At 42.5% G+C, this 22,135-nt stretch overlaps 1 protein-coding gene across 1 annotated transcript in view; it reads right to left on the reverse strand.

Annotated features, from left to right (window-relative positions):
* Window positions 1-279: 279 nt before the first annotated feature.
* ATP8A2 (ATPase phospholipid transporting 8A2) overlaps window positions 280-22,135 on the reverse strand; it is a 293,926-nt gene continuing 272,070 nt past the window's right edge. The window contains exons 35-36 of the mRNA XM_054386416.1: window positions 11,238-11,329; window positions 280-377 (exon numbers count right to left, since the gene is read on the reverse strand). Coding sequence (XP_054242391.1) covers window positions 280-377; window positions 11,238-11,329 — 190 coding nt within the window. The remainder of the gene's footprint in view (window positions 378-11,237; window positions 11,330-22,135) is intronic.

The raw sequence follows: 22,135 nt of genomic DNA on the forward strand, positions 1-22,135 counted from the left end.
TTAATTTCACACCTCACATAGCACAGTCAAATGCTTCATAACAACATAAACAGAACTTTACGCAGAGCTTTGCGACTGAATTCAAACAATGTTTTTTCCCCCACCCACAACTTCTACTTGAGATTTGCAGGGAGGATACAGAAACTTTTTGGCTAAGGCCACAGAAATGAGTTCTCTGGTGTTTTGGCTGCTGCTGCCAACCCTTGTCAAGAATGTGTTAACAGTGGATGCCTTGATCCAAATCTCATTATTCCCACCACCCACCAAGTGAAGGGCCATCTATTCCATTTCTGCTCTCCTTTTGGTTGTATCGTAGGATCGAACAACTTGCGACTGGGAAACGACACCGTGTTCCTCTTGAGAAAACGCATACCCATCTGTGAAAGCAAAGGACAAAGAAGTAAGTCAGCAGAGTCCAGCTCAAGGGCAGGGCTTGGTTTCAGGAACAGTTTTAGGCATCATGGAAGCCACATGACTGAAACTAACTATCTCCATTTCTGTAATGTGCTTCTGACATTTGCTGACGTTCACCACATTGCCCACGTGGCACAGGAAGGATCATAGAATGGTCTGGGGTGGAAGGGACCTCCGAAGGTCATCTAGTGTGACCCCCACTGCAGTATGCAGGGGAATCCTCAATTAGATCAGGTTGCCCAGAGTCCTGTTGAGCCTCAACTCGAGTATCTCCAGGAATGGGGCCCCACCACCTTCCCAGGCAACCTGTTCCAGTGCTCCACTTCACCCTCATGGTAAGGAACTTGTTCCTAACATCCTGCTGGCAGCTCTGTCTTACTACTCACCAGGCCAGGTCAGTGTACACAGTCAACATTTCCCTGAGTTAACCGGACTTATAAGCCACAGATTGATTTGGACACCATGTGTACTCCCATAGTAGCAGAGCTTCTTTTTAAAGACTTGACAGACAGGTAAAGGTTTGCATTTTGGCTCCAATCCTCTATAGTCTGCTTGATACTAGTAATTTCTCTGCAGGAACATGGAAATGTCTAGATCACAACTCTGAGTCACATGTCCCTCTTAATTCCATCGAGGATTTTTTTTTACAAGTTTCCAGGTGGCATCTGACAAATTAAACTCATAAATTCTTGATTCTCTTGGCCAGCAACCTGTATCTTAAACAGAGCAAACTGAAATATATTCTGGAGGTCTGTTTCGCAGAAGTTAATCCTGCTAGTTAGCACAACCATTTGTTCTCCCTAGAAATTACACAGATTAAAGACCCATATGTCTGATTTCTTTTTAAGTATTGTGAACAAGGCAAGCAACATATCTGACCTCATCTGCAAAACAGCACGTTCTGTGTAAAACAGTCACAAAAGCTGACATGATGAAACACCAAACTACTTAAAACAGACATCACCCTGCAGAAAATTCTGAATGGAAAACTACAACAAATGACAACAATTTGTGACATCAAACAAAAGTAATTTTCAGGTGTAAATGAGTAACCAGAAAAAGGAGAAGGGCAGATTAGCATAGCTGCAAAAATGTAGCAATAGAAAAGTCACAGGCTATACAGAACAAGATAATGCTTTATAGTAAGACAGCAAGGAAGAGCTGACAGATGTAAACATTGCCTGGGAAAACCCAAGAATGTGAAGGGTCCTCTCCTCTCTCACAGCTAACTCTCCATGGGCAATTCTCCATATCCCCTGAGCAGCTCTGGAAACAAGAGCTTGTGAATTCTGAAATCCTGCTCCAGATTCACACTAGGCTGAAAGACAGGATCAGACCAGGATGGTGTCCCAATTACTACCCAGAGACCTATCAAGTGTCTTTTAGAAGTCTTCCTTTAACAGGCTCAAAATATATGCCCCCCAGATCAGGTTGCTGAGGTGAGATAAGGCTGAACACAACATAACGGACCCTACCACAGAAAGTCACAAGGGGCTTAACACTCTCTTAAAGCAGGAGTGATGTGAGCCACAAAGCAGCTTGGTGCTATAGACTGAGCTTGCTCCCTGCGGGCCTGAATGCAGCCTGCTTTGAAGCAGGTGACCAATGCTGGTAGCCAGGAGAAGCCCAGAAGGCTAGAAATGAATTGTATCCCTAGAGTGAAGCTTGTTAAACCTTCACCTTGACAACCATGTTGGGACAGATGCTTAAGCATGGCCAGATCTTTCCTTCTGGCTGTTGCCTGCCCAGAGAGGGTGGCTGGCAAATCCTCTACAGCTGTAAGCTGCTGGGAAGAGAGCCCCACAACACTAGGCATGACCACTATTCAATGAATGAGAATGGTCTTCTCCTCTCTCACAGAATGAAGGTAAATGCCACCTTTGAAGCCACAGGGGCGCTTTGCTATACATGTGGACTCTTAAGGCAGAAGGCATGGAGCACACTATCAGTAGGCTAACTGACCAGGATCACAAGCATGGTAGGGAATGGTTGGCAAGGCTCATTGAGAGGGCTTTAAACTAGGTTTGAAGGGGGAAGGTGATGAAACCAGACTCTCCAGAGAGGAGACACAGGGTGATAAACTAGAGCCAGTGGTGAAATCAGCAGCCCAGCTGAAGTGCATGTACACCAATGCATACAGTATGGGTAACAAACAGGAAGAACTGGAAGTCTTGGCACTCCAGGAAAACTACAATGTAGTCACCATTACAGAAATGTGGTGGGATGACTCACATGACTGGAGCACTGCACTGGATGGTTATAAGCTCTTTAGGTGAGACAGACAAGGGAAAAGAGGAGGAGGGGTGGCCCTGTATATTAGTGAATCTTTCAGCGCCACAGAACTTGAGGTTAAGGATGAATGGATTGAGTGCCTGTGGGTAAAAATCAGAGGGAAGGCTAACAAAACTGACATCCTGGTTGGAGTCTGTTACAGACCACCCAACCAGGATGAAGACATAGAGGAAGTATTCTACAAGCAGCTGGAGGTCATCTCAAGATCACCAGCCCTTGTTCTTGTGGGTGACTTTAATCTGCCAGATATCTGCTGGGAACTTAACACAGCAGAGAGGAGGCAGTCCAGAAGGTTCCTAGAGTGTATGGAGGACAGCTTCTTGACACAGCTGTTATGTGAGCCTAGCAGGGGTGAGGCCCTGCTTGACCTCCTGTTCTCAAATAGAGAGGGGCTGGTGGGAGATGTGGTGGTAGGAGGCTGTCTAGGGTGCAGTGATCATGAAATAGTGGAGTTTTCAATAGGCAGGGAAATAGGAAGGAGCAACAACAAAATCCTTACTTTGGAATTCTGGAGCACAGGCTTCAGCTTATTTAAGCAACTAACCTGGAGAGTACCTTAAGAAGCAGCCCTTGAGAACAAAGGGGTCCAGGATGGCCAGACCTACTTCAAACAGGAACTCTTGAAGGCACAGGAACAGGTTCTCCCAATGTGCTGAAAGATGAGCTGACGGGGGAGGCAACTGGCCTGGATGGGCAAGCATCTTTTGAAGGAATTAAGGGAAAAAAAAGAGGATATATTGCCTTTGGAAAGGGGGAGGGAGGTAACTCCAGATATGTTTAAGGATGTTGTTAGGTCATGTAGAAGAAAAATTAGAGAGGCAAAAGCCCAGGTTAGAACCTAAAATGGCCACTTCTGTGAAGGACAATAAAAAGCATTTTAATAAATATATTAATGGTAAAAAGAGGGGCAAGAAGAACCTCCACTCTTTATTGGACTTGGAAGGGAATATTGTAACTAAAGATGAGAAAAAGGCAGAGGTACTAAATATCTTCTTTGCCTCAATTTTCAACAGTAAGACAGGAGGGCTGCAGGATAACTGGCCTCCTGAACTGGTAGATGGGGTCAGGGAGTAGTGTAATCCCCCTGAAATTCAGGAGAAAGCAGTCAGAGATTTGCTGAGCCACTTGGATCCTCACAAGTCCATGGGATCGGATGGGATCCATCCTAGGGTACTGAGAGAGCTGGCAGATGAGCTCACCAAGCCACCATCCATCATTTACCACCAGTCCTGGCTCACTGGAGAGGTCCCAGATGACTGGAAGCTGGCCAGTGTGATACCCATCCACAGGAAGGGCCAGAGGGGGGGATCCTGGAAACTACAGGCCTGTCAGCCTGACCTCAGTGCTAGGCAAGATTACAGAGCAGATCATCTTGACTGTAATCACAGCACACCTGCAGGATGGCCAAAGGATCAGAACTAGCCAACATGGATTTAGGAGGGGCAGGTCCTGCCTGACCAACCTGATCTCCTTTTATGACCAGGTGACCCACCTGGTGGATGTGGGAGAAGGCTGTGGATGTAGTATATCTGGACTTCAGCAAGGCCTTTGACACCATCCCTGGGGGGTACTGGTTGACAGCCAGCAGAACATGAGCCAGCAGTGTGCCCAGGTGGCCAAGAAGGCCAAAGGCATCCTGGCCTATATCAGAAATAGTGTGGCCAGCAGGAGCAGGGAAGTCATTCTGCCCCTGTACTCAGCACTGGTTAGACCACACCTTGAGTACTGTCTACAGTTCTGGGGCCCTCAATTTAAGAAGGACATGGAGATACTTGAACATGTCCGGAGAAGGGCAATGAGGCTGGTGAGAAGTCTGGAGCACAGGTCCTATGAGGAGAGGCTCAGGGAGCTGGGGTTGTTTAGCCTGGAGAAGAGGAGGCTCAGGGGAGACCTTATTGCTGTCTACAGCAACCTGAAAGGAGGTTGTAGATAAGTGGGGGTTGGTCTCTTCAGCCAGGCAACCAGCAACAGAACGAGAGGACACAGTCTCAAGCTGTGCCAGGGGAAGTTTAGGCTCGATGTGAGGAGAAAGTTCTTCACAGAACTTACAGAAAGAGTAATTGGCCAGTGGAATGTGCTGCCCAGGGAGGTGGTAGAGTCACTATCCCCTGGAGATGTTCACAAAAAGATTGGATGTGGCACTTGGAGTCATGGTTTAGTGCTAGGTTGGACTCGATGATCTTTGAGGTCTTTTCCAACCTGGTTAATTCTGTGATTCTGTGAAATCTTTGAATCCTCTCCATTTAGTGGCAAATGGAAATATTGATTATCCCGGCATCCCATTTTATTTTCCCTGAGCAATTCTATGCCAATATACATACAGCTACAGAAGTACAGGTTGTTTTTTCCTGCCTCTAGCTGAAGGTTCACAGAGCACATTCACAAAACGCAAACAGTCTTTTGGAAGAAAGTATGTGCACGGTGGATAACTGCAAAGGAAGTATGATTTACAAAACACGCTTTCATTTAAACAAGGTCAGATTCACGATTAAAAAAAATACCTCCAGTAGGTTTGTTCCTCACTAAGGGCCAGCATACTGCTACTTTTTTGGTTAAATTCTCAATGAAAAGTCAGCTTGGTCAAAGACCACAAGCTGAAGCACAAGCTGGAAACCCATGTCCCATAATCTGGTCTGCATCAAGATGGTTTTGCTATATTTACTTATACAGTAAGGTCACTCAGCTCAGTAGATTCTGCAACTGACACAACTCCTGCAAGTCCAGCACTGACCACACAAGTGTGTGGAGCCTGTCAAACCCAGGCATCTTCCCATGACCTGCTTATTTCCAGTGATAGCACAGACAGATAAACAACCAGGCAGCCCAAGCACTCTGCAAAGCCAATGCAAAATGCAATCAAGGAATTACACTCACCACTCTCACACTGGTAGAAAACACCTTAGCATGGCAAAAAATTGAGGCTAAGACAATCAATGGTACCCTTAAACCCTCATGTTCTTGACCCATCCTGAAACACCAGCAGTGAGGGTTTTGTGCATGTATCCTGGGAAAGGCTGTGACCCTCGTACTTGCACACTGCCCTACTTAGTTGAAACTCAACATTTAGCAGCTTATTTAAAACTTTTCCTGTTGATCTCTGTACAGGAAGATGAGATCATATTACATATTTATTACATTTATTATGTATTTCTTTTATTCGCAGTACAATTAAAATCCAGCTTCAAGCTGCTCAGGCAGCCGACTTTGCCTTGTGGAGTCAGAACACTGTGAATGCTTGAGTCCCATGAGCACTCCCCAAGCGGGTCTATGTTTCCACTATATTCAGATCCCATCCAAAAACAATGAAAGTTTCCATCTGCCTGTTACTAGAGAACTTTTTTGGAAGTTTGAACTTTTCCCCCATCTCCAGTTTTAAAACCACACCTATGAGCCTGTCCTGGGAACAAGGCCCTCATTGTCCTGCAGCAACCCAAGGTAGAAGCATGTTTCTTTGGGTCTTTCTGGGCACAACCCACTCATAGCCATTGCAGAAGGAAGAACCTTTGTGTTCTGGAACTTTCTGTTAATGGGGGAAAGGTGCACTTTTGAATATCTGTCAGTGGGGTTCATTTGTTAAGTGGGGATTCACATTCTCATCAAATCTAAGGTTTCACCTGTACCAGACATTATCAGGTAACCTACTGAATTTTAAAAGCATCCTATTGGGTTTTTTAAAGCTTTGATATTCTATTAGTAGATCAGAATCTAGCCTGCCATTAAGTTTCCAATTTAGCACACTCTGTTCATTGGAATGACTGCTCAGATCTACACAATGCTGGATTAGAGAAACCATGACTGTGTCTTGAACACAGATAGCAACACTGTGCAAACAACTGCCCACTCACATTCAACAGCTTCCAAGACCAGGACTAGAAACAGTCCAGACTGCTTCTTTTTATTCTAGAAAATCTGCTTGTGGAAGTACTGACTGCAGCTTAGTCACTTCGGGATTTATTTTAGAGGCCATCTACTCCTTGCACTCTCCTGTGAACTTTCTGTCCAGGGGTTTGGGCTAAGAAGGCAGTTCTCTGGTTGCCTGTCAGCAAGCTTATCTTCTGCAGCATTTCACTATTTCATACATGCACTGCTATTACAGTCCACTGTATGAAATGCATTTTACATCATGCTGTTTGCCTTGGAAGAAAAATGACCAGTTGCAAATCCACTGAGTTTTAGAATTTGGGAAGATTAAAAAAAAAAAAAAATTAGGAAATGGTGCTTCTTAGATACCAATATTCTCCCTAACATAACAGAAGTCACCATTAGGGTATCACTTGGGCAGCCAAATTCTCTCTCAGGCCAAATGTCTGGTTCTGCATAGTTCTTAAGGTGTTCTGCCATGATACTGTAGCTCACATGTACCAAGTAAACTTTGATTTCTCCAGCAACCTTCATCCACTTATCCTGGGAAAGTGAAAGCTGCTTTAAGTGTTGAACATCTTGACTAATGGTTATAGAAATAATTCATTTCTCTGCTGATAAAATATGCCTGTACTTTCTGAAGGATCCAAGAAGAATTCCTAACGAATGGTCCCATCTCTTTCATCCCAGATGTTAACCTACTTGTACTGCATGGAGTAAACAGACCCAGATGTCACAGCATCAACTCTAAGCTATTTATTCCTATTTCCTTTTCTTAAGTTGATTTTAAAAGATTGCAACTCCACTCGACAGTCAACAAATATGTACCTTGGTAAAAATATAGAAGGTATACTACATTTAAAAAACATGCAAGGTAGGAGGAAACAGAGTTTAAAAATCATCTCAAGTAGCTACCCTGTTGTTTTCTAAATCAATACACACCAGCAGAAGAGGAAGGTGGTGCCTGCTAGTGGAGACTAAAATGGTGGGATTAGAGTCCTCAGCATGAACACATTACTGTTACTTATTATTTGCCAGCCCCCATACTGTGAAAGGGCTCTCAGATGACAGGTGCTTTTTCTCCACTGATTAATAAAGTGCAATCCATAGGCTCTGTATTCAGATTTACTCTATGTACTCACCACATTCTGCCAAAGGAAGAAGGATTTTCTTTGCTAGCATAGGAAGCCTGGACCAAGTGCAGTAATCCTCATTCAGGCATTTTAGGGGGAATCCTGCTGGAGCAGTGCTTAAGGAGAGCAGGATTCAGCTGTTTTTAAGAACATGCTGAGACAAATGACAAAGAAACACTGGCAGGGGTATTCTGAACTACAGGAGAGAAACTGCACTAGAGAGATGGTATGGGACTTTCCTTAAAGACAGATAGGTCTGAGGGCACCTGAGCAAGTGGAGAGCATCACCCTTCACATCCTGCTGGTGAGAGTTTGGGAGCACAGGTGATACAGGTCAGTCATGCAGGAAGAAAGGTGAGGTCAGGAACCACTTTTTGTGTCCACAGAGCTTGTCTAATGAAGATGTTACTTTCACAAAGTCACAGCAGGAAAAAGACATGAATATGGACGGAGACTTGAAGAAAGCTCACTTGGTGAAAACCTCCTTGCTGGCAAACTCTCTGAGAGAGAAAACTTTTAGGAATTATTATTGCTCCTTCCCCTGAGACTGAACCCTACAGCACACTAATGGGAAAGGTCCAAAGACATATCTGAGAGGAGCCTGGTGGCACTTAACTGCTCACTCCTAAGACACTTTAGAAAGCAGACAGCAATGAGCAGTCCCCTGATTTCACCAGGCACCTTCACTAGGAGTTACACTAAGCCCAGAAGCCAGTGTGGTCACTGCTTACTACAAGATTCCACTGAGATGGTTTATGATAGTCTTGACAACCATAAAAACTCTTCCACTACAGTTTTGTGACAATCTCATCCAACAGGAACTTTGCTATTTTGTTTTTCTTTTAGGCTCCCCAGAAGTTATACTGGTAGGAAGGAAACACATGATCTTTGACAGTACAGTTACTAGACAAGATTTCTTTCATGCTTGATAGCTCTACAGGTGATTGAGGAAGATAAAAATAAAGGCAGAACAAGAAAAAGAGCCATGAAGGTCTTACACACTTTAAGAGCATACCCTTCCAGATGGACAGGGGCTACTCTCCAAGGCAGTCTCCTGAGTGTCTTGTCTTTACTGGCAAGACGTTTGAGAGATGAATCCTGGCTGACACTCCTGTATGGCACTGACAGGGCACTGGAGCCAAACATTCGTGCCTGAAGGTCTTGTGCTGTGCTAACGCTTTTCGAGAGAAGCGCCAAAAGAGAACTAAGGAAACACATAAGAGTGAGGTTCTGCCTTCTGATACAGGGCTCTGCAGAGATTTACTTCTGTCAACTCTTTTTCCCCCACTGCAGAATACTAGTAGTGGCCCTGAAAGTCTCATTGGGATTTTCCTCCTTTCCAAGTGACTGGACACAAAGCTATTTAGGCATTTTTTTCTTTTCCAAAAATTTGGAAACAGCTGTTGTCAAAAATAACATAACTCTCAAAACAGTACTACATCTTTACAATGGGCGCTAGGAAATCAAATTTTAGTTCCCTTCCTTATTGGGACCAAGGCAATTGATTTGCTTAAGCCTTTGCCAGCTCTAATTAAGCAAACCATTTTACTGCTTCTTATGCAAGCGTCAGATTCTGAGATGAAGTCACACAAGCAATCTTTGAAGAAGTGGCCTTCACGTGGAGCTGGGTGGAAACATACGAACAGTTCAAGACTTCAAACAGAGTGCTTGTAGTGTGATATTGGCCCAGCATGTCAAGGCTACTGCCCTATTCATCAACTCTTTGCTTTGAAGAGTTCAGGCATTCAGTAAACAGTTGTACAGTTTAGGGTTGTGAAAACAGCACGTGTTCCCTGGATTTCACATGGCCTTGCACATATAGCAGCTATTGCCACATTGGAAAATAACACTTGACAAGAAGTTTTAAAGAGTCATGGATATGCCATAAAAAGTGTCTTTCAATCCTAACAGCTTCACAATCAAAATTTATGTTCTTGTGAAAACCAGACAGCTCTTGGTAACCTGTCTTGACTCATTTAGAGCTTAATCATTTGCATTTATAGGGAAGCTGGTTATCCAAATTAGCATTTATTTTGGTATCCCATTTTTCTTTCCCAGTAGCTACTCATCTACTAACAACTTGATGATGTGTTTTAGCAGACTAAAAACATACATCATCAAGTCTGACCAGGCACCACTGGTGTATCTCCCCCTTCTGCACAGCAGTAAGTCTCTACAGCAGACTGCTTTGACAGCAATTAATTCATGCATGTTACTGATTTCTTCTGCTGATCATTGACTTTGGAATCCCCTCAAAGAGTGTGTTTTCATGCCCAAAGCTGTGCTGCTGTCAGCATCCCCAGCTCCTTGACACACAGGATTAAATTCTGACAGGGGCACATGGTCCAAAGGGCTGATCTATGCAGCAGCCTCTCTTTCAGTTGCAATGGGATTGGCCACTAAAGACTCTACATGCCTTGGCAGTTATGGCCTTGTAATGGCTCTATGAAGGCCAAAGACTAACATATCCATCAGTGTTTCTCCCCTTCTAGTCAAATTCCTTGTAGGAAACAGGAGTATCTCAGGCATCTGGGATCTCAAAGATCATCCTTGCCTCCATGACCTAAGTAACAGTTCTGCTACAGAAGATGACACAGCCAGCAAAGTGATTTTACTGGCCTGGGCCTCCTAAACAGTCAGGGGTTTCACTGCTCACTGCAATGGCAATACAAATCCTGAGCACCCACTCATGGCCCTCTGCTCAGGAATACTGCATGCTGGGGGGCTGTTTTCTCTAGTAAGATCAGCACCTTTTGATCACCAGTTTAATCTCAAGGGAGACTATATTTTAGCACCAGAAGGAGTTGACTGGACTCCCTGGTGCCTCGAGACAGCATGGTCCTTCAGCGCATCCAGTTTACAGAGATGTTAGATGATTTTTAACACAGTGGAAAAGCCTTTGTAACACTGTCACCAAAAAAAAATATCATCAAGCTCAGCAGACCCAGGTACATCACATGTTCCTCTAGAAAGACTCTACACTAACAGGAAGTGCAATTTATACCAAATAGCAGCAGTAGAAAGATGTGACACTGCATTTCTTCTCCCACCAGAAGACAGAGGGAGAGGAGAGAGGAAGCTCTGCATGTCACATTTTTCTCATCAGAAACACAGAGAACCCCTAGGTGACACCCCTGAAACACTGCTGTATCAGCTAACCATAACTAAATGGACTTTTCATGAGGAAACCATTACTATTTAAGGTAGGCTCTATCACAACATTTATTTAATCTTGCAGTGTTTCTGACTTCACAGTGTTCTTGAGACTATCAGGGTTTTACATTTAGACGTGCATATTGGGATTTTGTCATTTGGGCCTATTGATTGGATCCCAGGGAATTATCCACATTTCAGCTCCACTTGCCTAAGGCCAAATACACTAATTCCACTTCCAAATGTATGTGTCTTGCTTGGCAGCTCAGCCTCTGCGCTAGATGATCTCTACCTACTATTTAATTAAAAAATAATCACCCTTTGCTGCACTCATCTGGGACCGAGTGCTGTGAAACACACTTGCATACACGATCCGCTACTTACGTGACACGCTTTGCTGGACAGAATGAGCACGGAAAAGGCTCGGAGGAGTTTTCCTGCCAAGCCTTTTTAACAAATGATCACGTTCGTTCACGCTGAGGGGGAGAAAGAACATAAAAATACCAGTGAGTAACCAGATAATTTCAACGTAAAAGTCAACCGTATTTGAAGCACTTGGCACTTTGTCGGTGTTTAAGATGGTTGCAGCATAAAACCCAATTTTCTCTTTCTTTAAACTGCACATTATCAAGAGAACTCTCTAATAATGGAAGAGGAGAAGGCTTCGAGGAGACCTTATTGTGGCCTTCCAGTATCTGAAGGGGGCCTACAAGAAAGCCGGCGAGGGAATTCTTAGATGTCAGCTAGTGATAGGACTAGGGGCAATGGAGCAAAAATAGAAGTGGGTAGATTCAGATTGGATGTTAGGAAGAAGTTGTACATAAGCGTGGTGAGACACTGGAACGGGCGGTAGAAGCCCCATTCCTGAAGTTTTTAAGGCCAGGCTGGATGGGACTCTGAGGAACCTGATCTAGTGTGAGGTGTGTCCTTGCCCATGGCAGAAGGGTTAGAACTAGATGATCCTTGGTGTCCCTTCCAACCTTGACAATTCTATGATTCTGTTTTCTAAGGCCACTTTGTATAAGTTTACACTTAGTTAATCAATCCCTACTATCCTACTAATGTCATCACTGTGATTTCTGTATGCCAAATATCTAGAAATCATCACAAAACAAATCAGAAATATGACATTAAGTAATATGGAACATTAAAAAGGAGATTCCTCCTCAGTATTATGCACATGAATCATAGCACCTACAAAGTGCCTTAGAGAGAAAGAGCAAAGCATTGTGGCTTAGCACATGTTAAAAGGCTTCTATCACACCTGCAAACTGCTCTGAAGCAAGCAAAGGTAGAACCCATAGTTAATTCTGTATTCTAAAGAACACTCATTTTCACCTCCCATACTGGAAAGGAAACTTACTATCCAGTTTTTAATTCAAACCTCCTTTGGTTTATACGTTTCTTGTCAAAGACCTGAAAAATTATTACTGAATTTACAGAAAGTGAAATTTGAAAGTTAAGGCAGAAAATACAGCATGCTTACAATAGGTTTAACATATGTACACAGACCATTAGATTCTCCACTCTGATTTTTACTAAAATCACAACTCATTTCATCAAGAACTGTATGCCCAGAATTAACAAACAACGCCTAAGATCCTGACCTTTCCAAGCACCTTATTAGGTATATGAGTCACACAAAGTTCAATGGACTTAAAAATAATCTAGGTGTCCAAATCTAATTACACTGAAGCCTCAAATAACTGTTATGTATCAGGTTATTTTGAAAAAGGTATTAAGTCTATTTCAGTTCAAAGTTCCTCTGTGACTGAGTTCGGTTTTTTCCCCGTCTCACCCTTGTATCTAACACTGAGACGGAGCCAGTGCAGCAGCTCCTTGCAGTGTCTTTATCCCTTGGGCACCACATTTACACTGTTTCCATTTCCACAGCCTGCTTGTTCTTTCAGGTGGTCATTCGGCAGCAGTAACTCCACTGTTTGTGCTGCAAACATGGTTATGTATCTGAATGCCAACGTTGATACCTATCTTGGATTACAGTACAAATTCACCTACACTTGGTATACGGAATAGAAATCCCAGCAAGCACAGCTGCTGATGTCAACAAGTTTACAACAGTTTAAAACAAACAACTCCCTTTCACTGAAGCAGTTTGCTAACTTCAAACAAGAAAGTAACCAAAGAATCTCCAAGATGCCTATAATATGTAACCCAGTCATGCAGGCTTATAATAGTCCATTAGGGTAATGTCCAGGCTCGTGGTCCTCTGTTCAGTGCATGAGACATCTGTGAAAGAAAAGGAGGATTCCTTCTATTTTTTTCCTGTGGTCTCTAAACTCAGACACCTGAACTAGAAAGTTGTACAGCCTGTGGACATCTGCTTAAAAATCTTTACAAACTGTCAAAGTTTCACATACTTGGTCTATTCTGCTCCTTCATCGCTGCCCTTGACGATCTTAAAGATCTTTTCCAACCAAAAGGATTCTATGATTCTATTATACAATTCACTTGGCAACATAGAATCACACCTGCAATAGACAGGCCAGGTTGTTTTCCCTGACTGCAGTCAGTAGTATTCCTTCAATATAAAAGAGAACTTGATAACAGATTACAAGCAAAACTACAGATTCTGACTGAGAGTGTCAATCTTAAGAGCTATTGGACCATGAGATCTACATGTGTTCAAGGAACAACTTTTAGTTTCCACTAAACCCGGAGTTACAGCATGGAAACTTTTAAGAATCTTTGAGGTTAAAAAACCCCAAACCCCACCTGCTTGTAAGAAAATCAAGCACATAAAGAAATCTCCAACTGCTCAAAACAGGTAGCATAATAGGAAGTATGTACTATGAAGAATCACCAGTTAAGGTGATAGCAAGCATGAAGGAAAATGTGACATTTCTCAAACCATTAACAGGCTTCCAAAGTTGGCAGCCCATAGAATCAATCATTACCAGTGCATGTGCAAACTGGTGATGCTCTATTTTGCAGCCTCACACTGATTTCAGAGGACTGCTGGGTAACTGTAAATCCACTGACTGGTAAGTGTAGCAAAACACTCTGAATTTTCTGCTGTCCTGTGATTACAGAAGTGGAATAATTTCTCATCTTCTGCAGCTGGATAACATACAGGGAACGTCTTTCCCATTTCAGTAGGAGAACGAGAGGATGCTTTTAGATAGATGGCTTAAAAAGGGAATCATAAACCAATCAAACATATTTGTCCTAAGGGACAATTAAGCAACACCTACCACAAAATTCTGACACAGAGTCTTCAACCTTCCTTTTTACCACACAGCACCAGATGAAGTGCAGAATGGTATCTGCTATAGACCAATAATGGTTAGCTCCTCAGGCTTCTACATGCAATGGTGGAAGAAAGCGTGCTGCCAAGGGACTTCTGATCAGTAGTGACAGCTTTATTATATAAGTATTATAAGTACTACAGCTTTAAAGAAGCCAGAGCTAAATGGCCATTGATATTGCTAGCTAGCTATATAACCGAACCCACACCTGACTGTCCTATTTGGGAAGTTACATCGGACAAAGAAAAGCTCATAGAAGAATCAGAGCATTTGTGGCTTAAGTACAAGGGATGTTTAAGTAGAACACAAGTTAAGACTGGTTCTGTAAAATGAACTCTTAATAAAGGTAAATGCAACACAGCTCTTCTGAAATGGATGAGTGATTTTTTAACAGATACCAGATCTTCCAATAGAAGCCCTGAAAGGAAAGTGAAGGTAAGTGGGCTTCTTAGCTAACACATCTGTACTGATACCAAGAGTCCTTGCTTTCAGAAAAAGGTTTCTGTCTGCTACCAACAGATAAAGAGAAGACTTCTCAGTTTCCTTCACTCTTAGAGGCAAATCATGCAAATTACGAGGTCAGACTCACAGGCACCATGTTAGACACTGCTCACAGAAATACTGCTTGTAAATCAATCCCAAGTCTTAGCTGTGATTTTAAGTGTTAATTCTGTTTTCCAGTGACTCAGAGCCAGTGTCTAAACCCTCCCATGGAGTTTAAGGATGGCATCTTAAGATGCATTGAGGCAAAAGGACAAGAGATCATATTCTGAATATTTTGTGTAGTTGTGTTCATATTCAAGATCTCAAAAATGGTGTCAGAATGGAAGAAATCACAAACAGACATATTTATGGGAGTCAGTGATCTGGAAAGTGACAGTGAAGTATGGTTAAGTTGGTTAGTTAGTGACCTTGGAAGGGGTAAGGGAGTGACACCATCTATCTGTCATTATACAAAGGACAAAGGGGAGTGACAAAATGCTTTGAACTAAACAAAACAAATAGTACACCAGAACAAAACCCATTAAAAATATACCAATTCTGAGGGTTACTATGAAAAAAAACCCAAAACCCCCAAAAAACAACAACATTAAACCCAGACATTACTCAAGTAATCTAAAAGGAGATTCAGCTGCTATCAGTAATGAAGAATACCTTTAGCCAGGACTACCTTTGTAATGGCTTCCTAACTGGGTCAAGATGCTTTCTTCTGCCTAGATGCCTGCACCAACAACATGATGTAAATTCACTAAGTGAATGACAAATCAAAAGGTAAACTAAAGGCAACATGTTATTTCCTAGCAATATTTTCCATTCCAGGAATAAAATGACTCTTCTGATTTCATATCTGAATTGCTCTAAGATGTCAACAGAGAATTTTCATTTTATCTTTTCTGTGTTCTCTTCTCATCCCTCACAAAAGGAAACAGTCCTTAAATCTAGGCAACAAACATCTGGCTTTACACATTCAAATGAGTTGCATCAAAACAAACAGAATAATTCAAAGCTGACCACAAGGTCCCACTGGATCATTTGCTCAAGTAATTAAAAAAAGATGAGCTTCACCACCAATTAACCTACTGAGTGCTAATTAGCATTAATGAGGATTTGAGATACTTGGTTCAGCTTGACCCACAATGTCCTCCAGAGTCCACTAATTGGCTAGTGGCAGAAGCAGGGCTCACAAAGAAGGGGAGGTTAAAGTGGATGCAGGTGTCTCTTAAAATTGGATCTTCCCTGAGAAAACACACACATAGCCCAGTTAAAGAAAATTAAATAATCCAAGGCCACCCTTCTCTTACAAGTACTGAACACTTAAGAAATAAGTTTGTGTTTTGTTATGATTTACTAGAGGAGACAGAAAGCACAGGCACACCAAATGGGCAAATTAAAAGCATTGCCATTGCTTTTAACTTGCTGCTGTCTGCATTATTCAGAATTAAGTCAGACAGACACAGGTTACATTACTTGGTTTTGTTTCTGCTTTTCTATTTTCTCAAAGGAAGAACTGAGGTGCTGGTGAAGCCTTACCAGAGCTGCACAAATAAAACACACAAGCATGTATCTTAGCTGCTGTCCCTCTGCCTTAAAAACATGCAAAGACCCCATGGCAGAGGCATGGCCCTTTAGTGCATGATACCCAGCACTCATGGCTAAGCCCAGAGAGGGTAAGTCCACAGAACAAGAAAGCATGCAGCTGCTTTTCCTGACATGTGAGTAGCTATGAATCCTCTCACCCTACTGCCTGCAGGTGCGGTGCCACCATATTTTTTATCCTTTGCTGCTGCTGCACCATTTAGCACCATACACATTCTGCAGCTTGGTATAAAATAGAAAACCCTCCAAAACTTATGCTGAAATTCTGCCCATAACTCCACAGCCTCCCTACTACTCCTTAACATTTTCAAATGGAGCAGCTGACAAATTCTTGTTCAGCCTCCTTTACACTGTCACATACTCCTTATACTGTGTTGTTGCCCGAGAAGCCCTGACAGGCCTCTGTATTCCTCTCCTGACCAAAGAAATGCCTTGCAACATGTTGGCCTCACACTGTGAACAGCAGTGAAGGAGAGGAAAAGATTTTTACAAAATATCCAATATGGCTAAACACAAGGTAAAGGGTCAGGAAGTTCCCACCCCTGTCAGCCTCAGCGGTAGATCAGATGTTGAAGAGTATCAATACTCTTCTCTCCCTTTTTAAAATTTAGAATCAAAACATAATACTTCATGCCCTCTAAGCATTCCAAACACTAACTTAAATGAAAGTTTGCTGTTTCATCAATGGTTTAACTTGTTCTCTTTCAGTTTAGACATGACTGCATAACAAGAATTCACACAACAGAGCTGTTAGAGTTATGTAGTGGGTGGAGAAATGACAGTAAATGCAGAGCTGACATAAAAAGAACATGAAAACAACATTCCTGCAGACTGAGAACTGAAAAGTAAAGCATGTGTAAATCACCTCAAATGCAAGCGACACTAATGCAGAGGGTTCAGCAAAACTCTGTGTTCAAACACCCAGGACAATCCAGGGCTGTGGAAGAAAGGACTGACTGGCTGAGTAAGCAAATATACCTCCCCTGCTTGGGCTTCAGAGACATCACAAATAGGAATTACCCTCCTACAGAACAGCAAAAGTATCAGCTGTAGGCTTCTGCTGGTTTCTCTCCCTTCGTAAAGGCGAGATGTTATTTTTGGTTATCTAGCATTGGATTGCAGGAATGTTTTACTATGAGGACAATCAGAGTAGGAGGTCTTTTCAATTTAAAAGGCAAACAGGCATTACTGATAATGAAGCTGCAGTGTAATCAAAGGAAATCTCTAGAGCATTTCACAAGGAAGTGTCTGAGGCATATAAACAGTAAACCAAAAATCAGCATTTTCTTTGCAGAGTCAGCGTCTACACATGCTGCTCCTTAATCACTCAGGATTCAGCTGGAAAAAAAAAATCCAAATCCATGCTCCTTCTGCTTTTTTCTTTAAATACTCTATAAGACATCAACAAAAGCCCAGACCATGGCTAGATGATCAAAGGGTCACCAAGCATAAAACACAGGGAAATGAAGACAGAAGTGTGCCCGTGCCACTTGCAATCTGAGAGATACAAGAATTTACCCATCAGAGATGACTCCTGCATCAAGATATCAGGCTTTAGGGAGTACCAAGTGCTTGCTGAAGGTTCAGCAACAGCCAGCTCTCCAAGGAAGCTGGAGGCCTTATGCCATGCCATGGTATAACATCTCCAGGTCTTGTTAAGACAGCAACTCCCCAAACATGTCATAGCTACAGAGGAGAAGCTCTCTTTCTGTAAGGAGAAGGCAACTATTTAAGGAGCTTCCCCTTTTTAAGAATTGTATTTAACATTATCCAGTCAAATGTTTGTTAAACAACAAATGCATCTGGATATGCAGCCCACCAAGACCGATTTGGAACATACCTAAAACAGGCTTGTAGTGGTGAGCTCTCCACGTCTGCAACGTGCAGGCCTGAGCCCAACCCACAGACAACCAAGTCATTTATCCTGCCTGGATATGAACATGTTGAGTGTCATACCACTTCAGCAGCAGCTCTATAGAAGTCCTTTGTGGTAACTGATGGCTCTTACCCATCAGTCAGGGAAGCTGATAGTGCTCCCTATACCATCCCACTTCTCTCAGCTTGCTCATCACATGAACTGACAGAAAGCTAAGCTGATCCAACTGAAGAGATAGAGCAAAGGTGAGCCAATATGGCCATGGTTGGTAAGGAATGGTCTGGCAAACTGAAAGTAGCCCTGCAGCCATGTCAACAGAACTCCATGGATCCACAAGCCCTCATTAATGCTGGACAAACACTGTTATGGAGAAACACAGCTTGTGATCTGGCCCAGTCGCACGCCACATCACTGAAACAGCAGTCCTCCTTTCCTATTACATCTTGGAAACTCAAATGCAGAGCCCCAGCATGAAAAAGAGCCTGCAATCAGCACACAGCAGCAAGCCCCACGTAAGGTGTATGCAAGTCTACCCATGTCGCCATACCACCTTGTGCTAGTGTCAAAAATCGCCCTGCAACAGTAGATGGAGGACAAGGCACGTTGTGGGCTTCAGCCAGCCCTGTGTGCAGCATCCAAATTGTACATAGAGTCCTAGGACCAAATGCTCCACTCTAAACCCACAAACTCCTCAGGTTGGTCCCTGAAGCTGTATGGCTAAGAGCAGGACAAAGCTTTTCCTCTGGTGACGAGCAAGGATAATTTACATTTTATTTTGTCGTCAAAACGTCCTAAGGCAAAAAAGCCAAATTGATTCCTTTGATTCCACAAATCACATGGCAAATCCATTCTAGCCTTCATTTTTGAGGCTGCTATTCCTAAATGTCTTTCCAAGACTAATACAATGAAAACAGTATTACCAAACACCTTTTAAAAAAATCATCTTAAAAAAAAGCAGACACTAAACATCATATGCCTCTCTGAAAAGCAACAATCCTAAGAAAGCAATAAAGGAGATCTCTCTCTGCTTAGACTGCCTTCCATTTCTAAGCACTGTAAATATTAAGTGTGTGTTTATGCATTTCATTATACTGGGAGGTGGGACATAAATAATTATCAGCTATCCCAAAGCCAGCTTAACACAAAGGCAAAGCCCATTTTTGGCTTTGGCCGTTACAAAATGTGGGAACTGACTCAATGTCTGAGAAGCAGAAAAAGCTAAGTGGCTTGCTGCTTTTCAGCTATCCTCCTCTTGGTATCAGTGCTGTTTACTTCTTGTCCATAAGTGCCTCACTTTGCACTTAGTCTAGTGGCTGCTTAGTTGTATCCTCTACAGATAAGGTGGCAATACAGCTGCAATTATAACATTCTTTTCCTATTCACTCATTTTTTCTGAAGTAGTCACCTTGAAGGTTGAAGTTTCTCATGCTTGGTCTCTATGTAAAGGTGGATATTTTAGGGTTTTGGGTGGTTTGTTTTGTTGTTGTATTTTTTATTTTATCCAAATATTCTGGTTTAAAAAAAGTCCACTTAAAGACTTTGACTAAAGTTAAAAAGATTGCTGTGTTCAAAGACTCTAAACTCCTCCCCTCAGTTTTCTTCCTTATCCTTAGGGAAAAAAAAAGTTGAACAGCTCAAGGCAAAAACTGGTGAACCTTGGAAGTGTCTGGATTTGGTTGATCTGCAAAAAAACAAATTGCTTTTCTCTAACTGTTTAAGTATTTCACAATTTTCCACTAAAAATTTAACATGTAGCACAACTTTTTTGTTTTGTTGTTTTGGTTTTTTTGTCCTTGCCACACGTAACTTAGTACTTTATTCTTTGCCACAAATCAGAGGTATGAATGTAGGCTGTCCTGCCTCTCTTCTGAGACTGGGTTAGCCATCAGAGGAACAGAGGCTGACTGCTGAAGCCATTAGGGCTGGAATAGTTGTTTTGGAACAGTTCTCCTGCTGTGCAGCCTGGAGGGAAGATTTCTTCTTCTCTCCCCTGGGGAGATCCTCTGTGCCCAACCCAGTAACTTGGGATTAGGCATCAGAGAGACTGGCCCCTTAATCAGTTTTAACTCTCATCATCTTATGTCCTGTTCTTTCTAATCTTTGCTTTCAATTTACAACTTTATTTTGGCCTTTGTGCTGATACTGTACCTCTGTCAACTTTGACTTTGCTGGCAGATTTGATCACAGCTCTAAATCCTTCTCCAGGTCACCAGGTTTTAACCCTATTTGTGCACTGGATCTCCCTCAAGGTTACATGATAAGCACAGTCAGGATGTCAAATAATTAATTGCACTTGAGAAAGGCCAACTGGTTTGTGCTAGTAGCTGGGCACTTGGGTCCCCAGTACCAGTGGGATCATAACTCACCCCCTTCATCCCTTGGGCTAACTTCTGAAAGCTTCTCTGCCTCTGCTCCTTCCCACTTCTGCCCCACAGCCTTCCCACTCTTCAACTCCCAACGGAATCAAACCTAGTAATTTAAAGAGCCTCCCACACACGGGATAGAAATACTGGAAATTAGAAGTACCTATTAAAATGAAATAATATGATGATTCTGTACTGATATGGGACAGGAGGGAGAGAGAAAAGACTCATTGTAAAATAAAACAAAATTATGCATTTTCTACCTACCATACACGAATGTTTACCATATGGAATCAAAGAATTAGAAAAAGAAAATGCACTGATATAATTTTATATGCTTTCTGCTAGTAAAAGGAGTCTAATATCTTTTTACTAGAAGAGCTGCAAGGAAAAATCGTAAATACGCCAGGCACTTTGTTGTGTATGCTGGTGGAGAAACCTCAGCTTTGCTTCCCAGAAACGGTGTGAAGAACATCTGGAAAAATTGATAAAAACACTGAAACCTCAAAATCCAAACACAACTCTCCCCTCTTCAACCTCATTTTACGCTCAGCGGCACTGGATGGGCCAGATTCAGATCACAGTCATGCGTATCCTGAGTAAATACGCTGAAGTCAACACATTGATGAAACAAGAATTTGGCTCCAAATATCCAATGCTGCTTAACCAGTTGAAAACACAAGACACAGTTTGTTTCAAGTAAGATTCATTGTACCTGCTGATGTGAAGAGGCCTTACTGGCACCGTCTCCCTATTCAAGTAGATGTAATTTGAAATGCATCAATAAAGAGACAAAGTGCTTTGAAATATAATGAGCCCAAGCCTCCTTCCCCTTGATCTTAATGAAAAAGCTTGCCTTTTCCTTGGGAATCACGAGATCACATCCTCAGCTCATTCATGAGTTTGCCAAGAGAAAAGTTAAGTCTGTTTTACCATTTCTGCTTCTGCTGGCATGCGGCTGAGGGCTCTGCCACTCTTGGCTCCTGCACAGCCAAAAGCTTTAGTACAGTTTCCCACGTTCTTCTCTTGCGTCTCCCTAGGGATCTGTGGAGTGGACAAGTCTCCACAGATACCTGTGTCAGCTCACTGATTACCCGTTGGGTCTCACAGCTATTGAAATGAGATAGGTATCTGCCCTCGTCTGACAAATAAAACTGAAGCTAAGATAAATAAGACGTCTTGCTCTCAGGGTGAGAGCTGGTCATGCATGTTTCACTAAAGCAACAGCGTCCAATTTTGTGAGAAGCACTTAAATGAAAGAAAATCTCCACCAGCAGGTCTCCTTGTTGAAGGCAGACAGAGGAGAGACTGTGGGGAACTGGTGTTTTAGGTACACCGTAGAACAGTGTTTGTTTTATGAAATGGAAATGGAAGAAAGAGGTGGCTAGCTATCATGAGTGGGTGTCTGAAAGTAGCAAGAGTAAAAAGGCATATTAAAACATGCTGTGCAAAAGCACACTGGAATGCTTCCTTGTCACTTGCAGCTGTACTTGACTAGCTCTGTAGTTGCTTCTCTTTGCCTTTGTTAAAGACAAAACACTGCCTCCCAGATTTCCAAATAATTTGAAGAAATTTTCCTAATACTTTGTTGATGCAGGCACTTTCATGCAATGCCCCAGACAGGCCCCCTTCAGCTTCTTGTAGACCATGCAAATCATGAACGCTACACTGTTTTTCAGT

This window comes from Indicator indicator, chromosome 1, assembly GCF_027791375.1.
Source record: "Indicator indicator isolate 239-I01 chromosome 1, UM_Iind_1.1, whole genome shotgun sequence".
NCBI lineage: Eukaryota > Metazoa > Chordata > Aves > Piciformes > Indicatoridae > Indicator > Indicator indicator.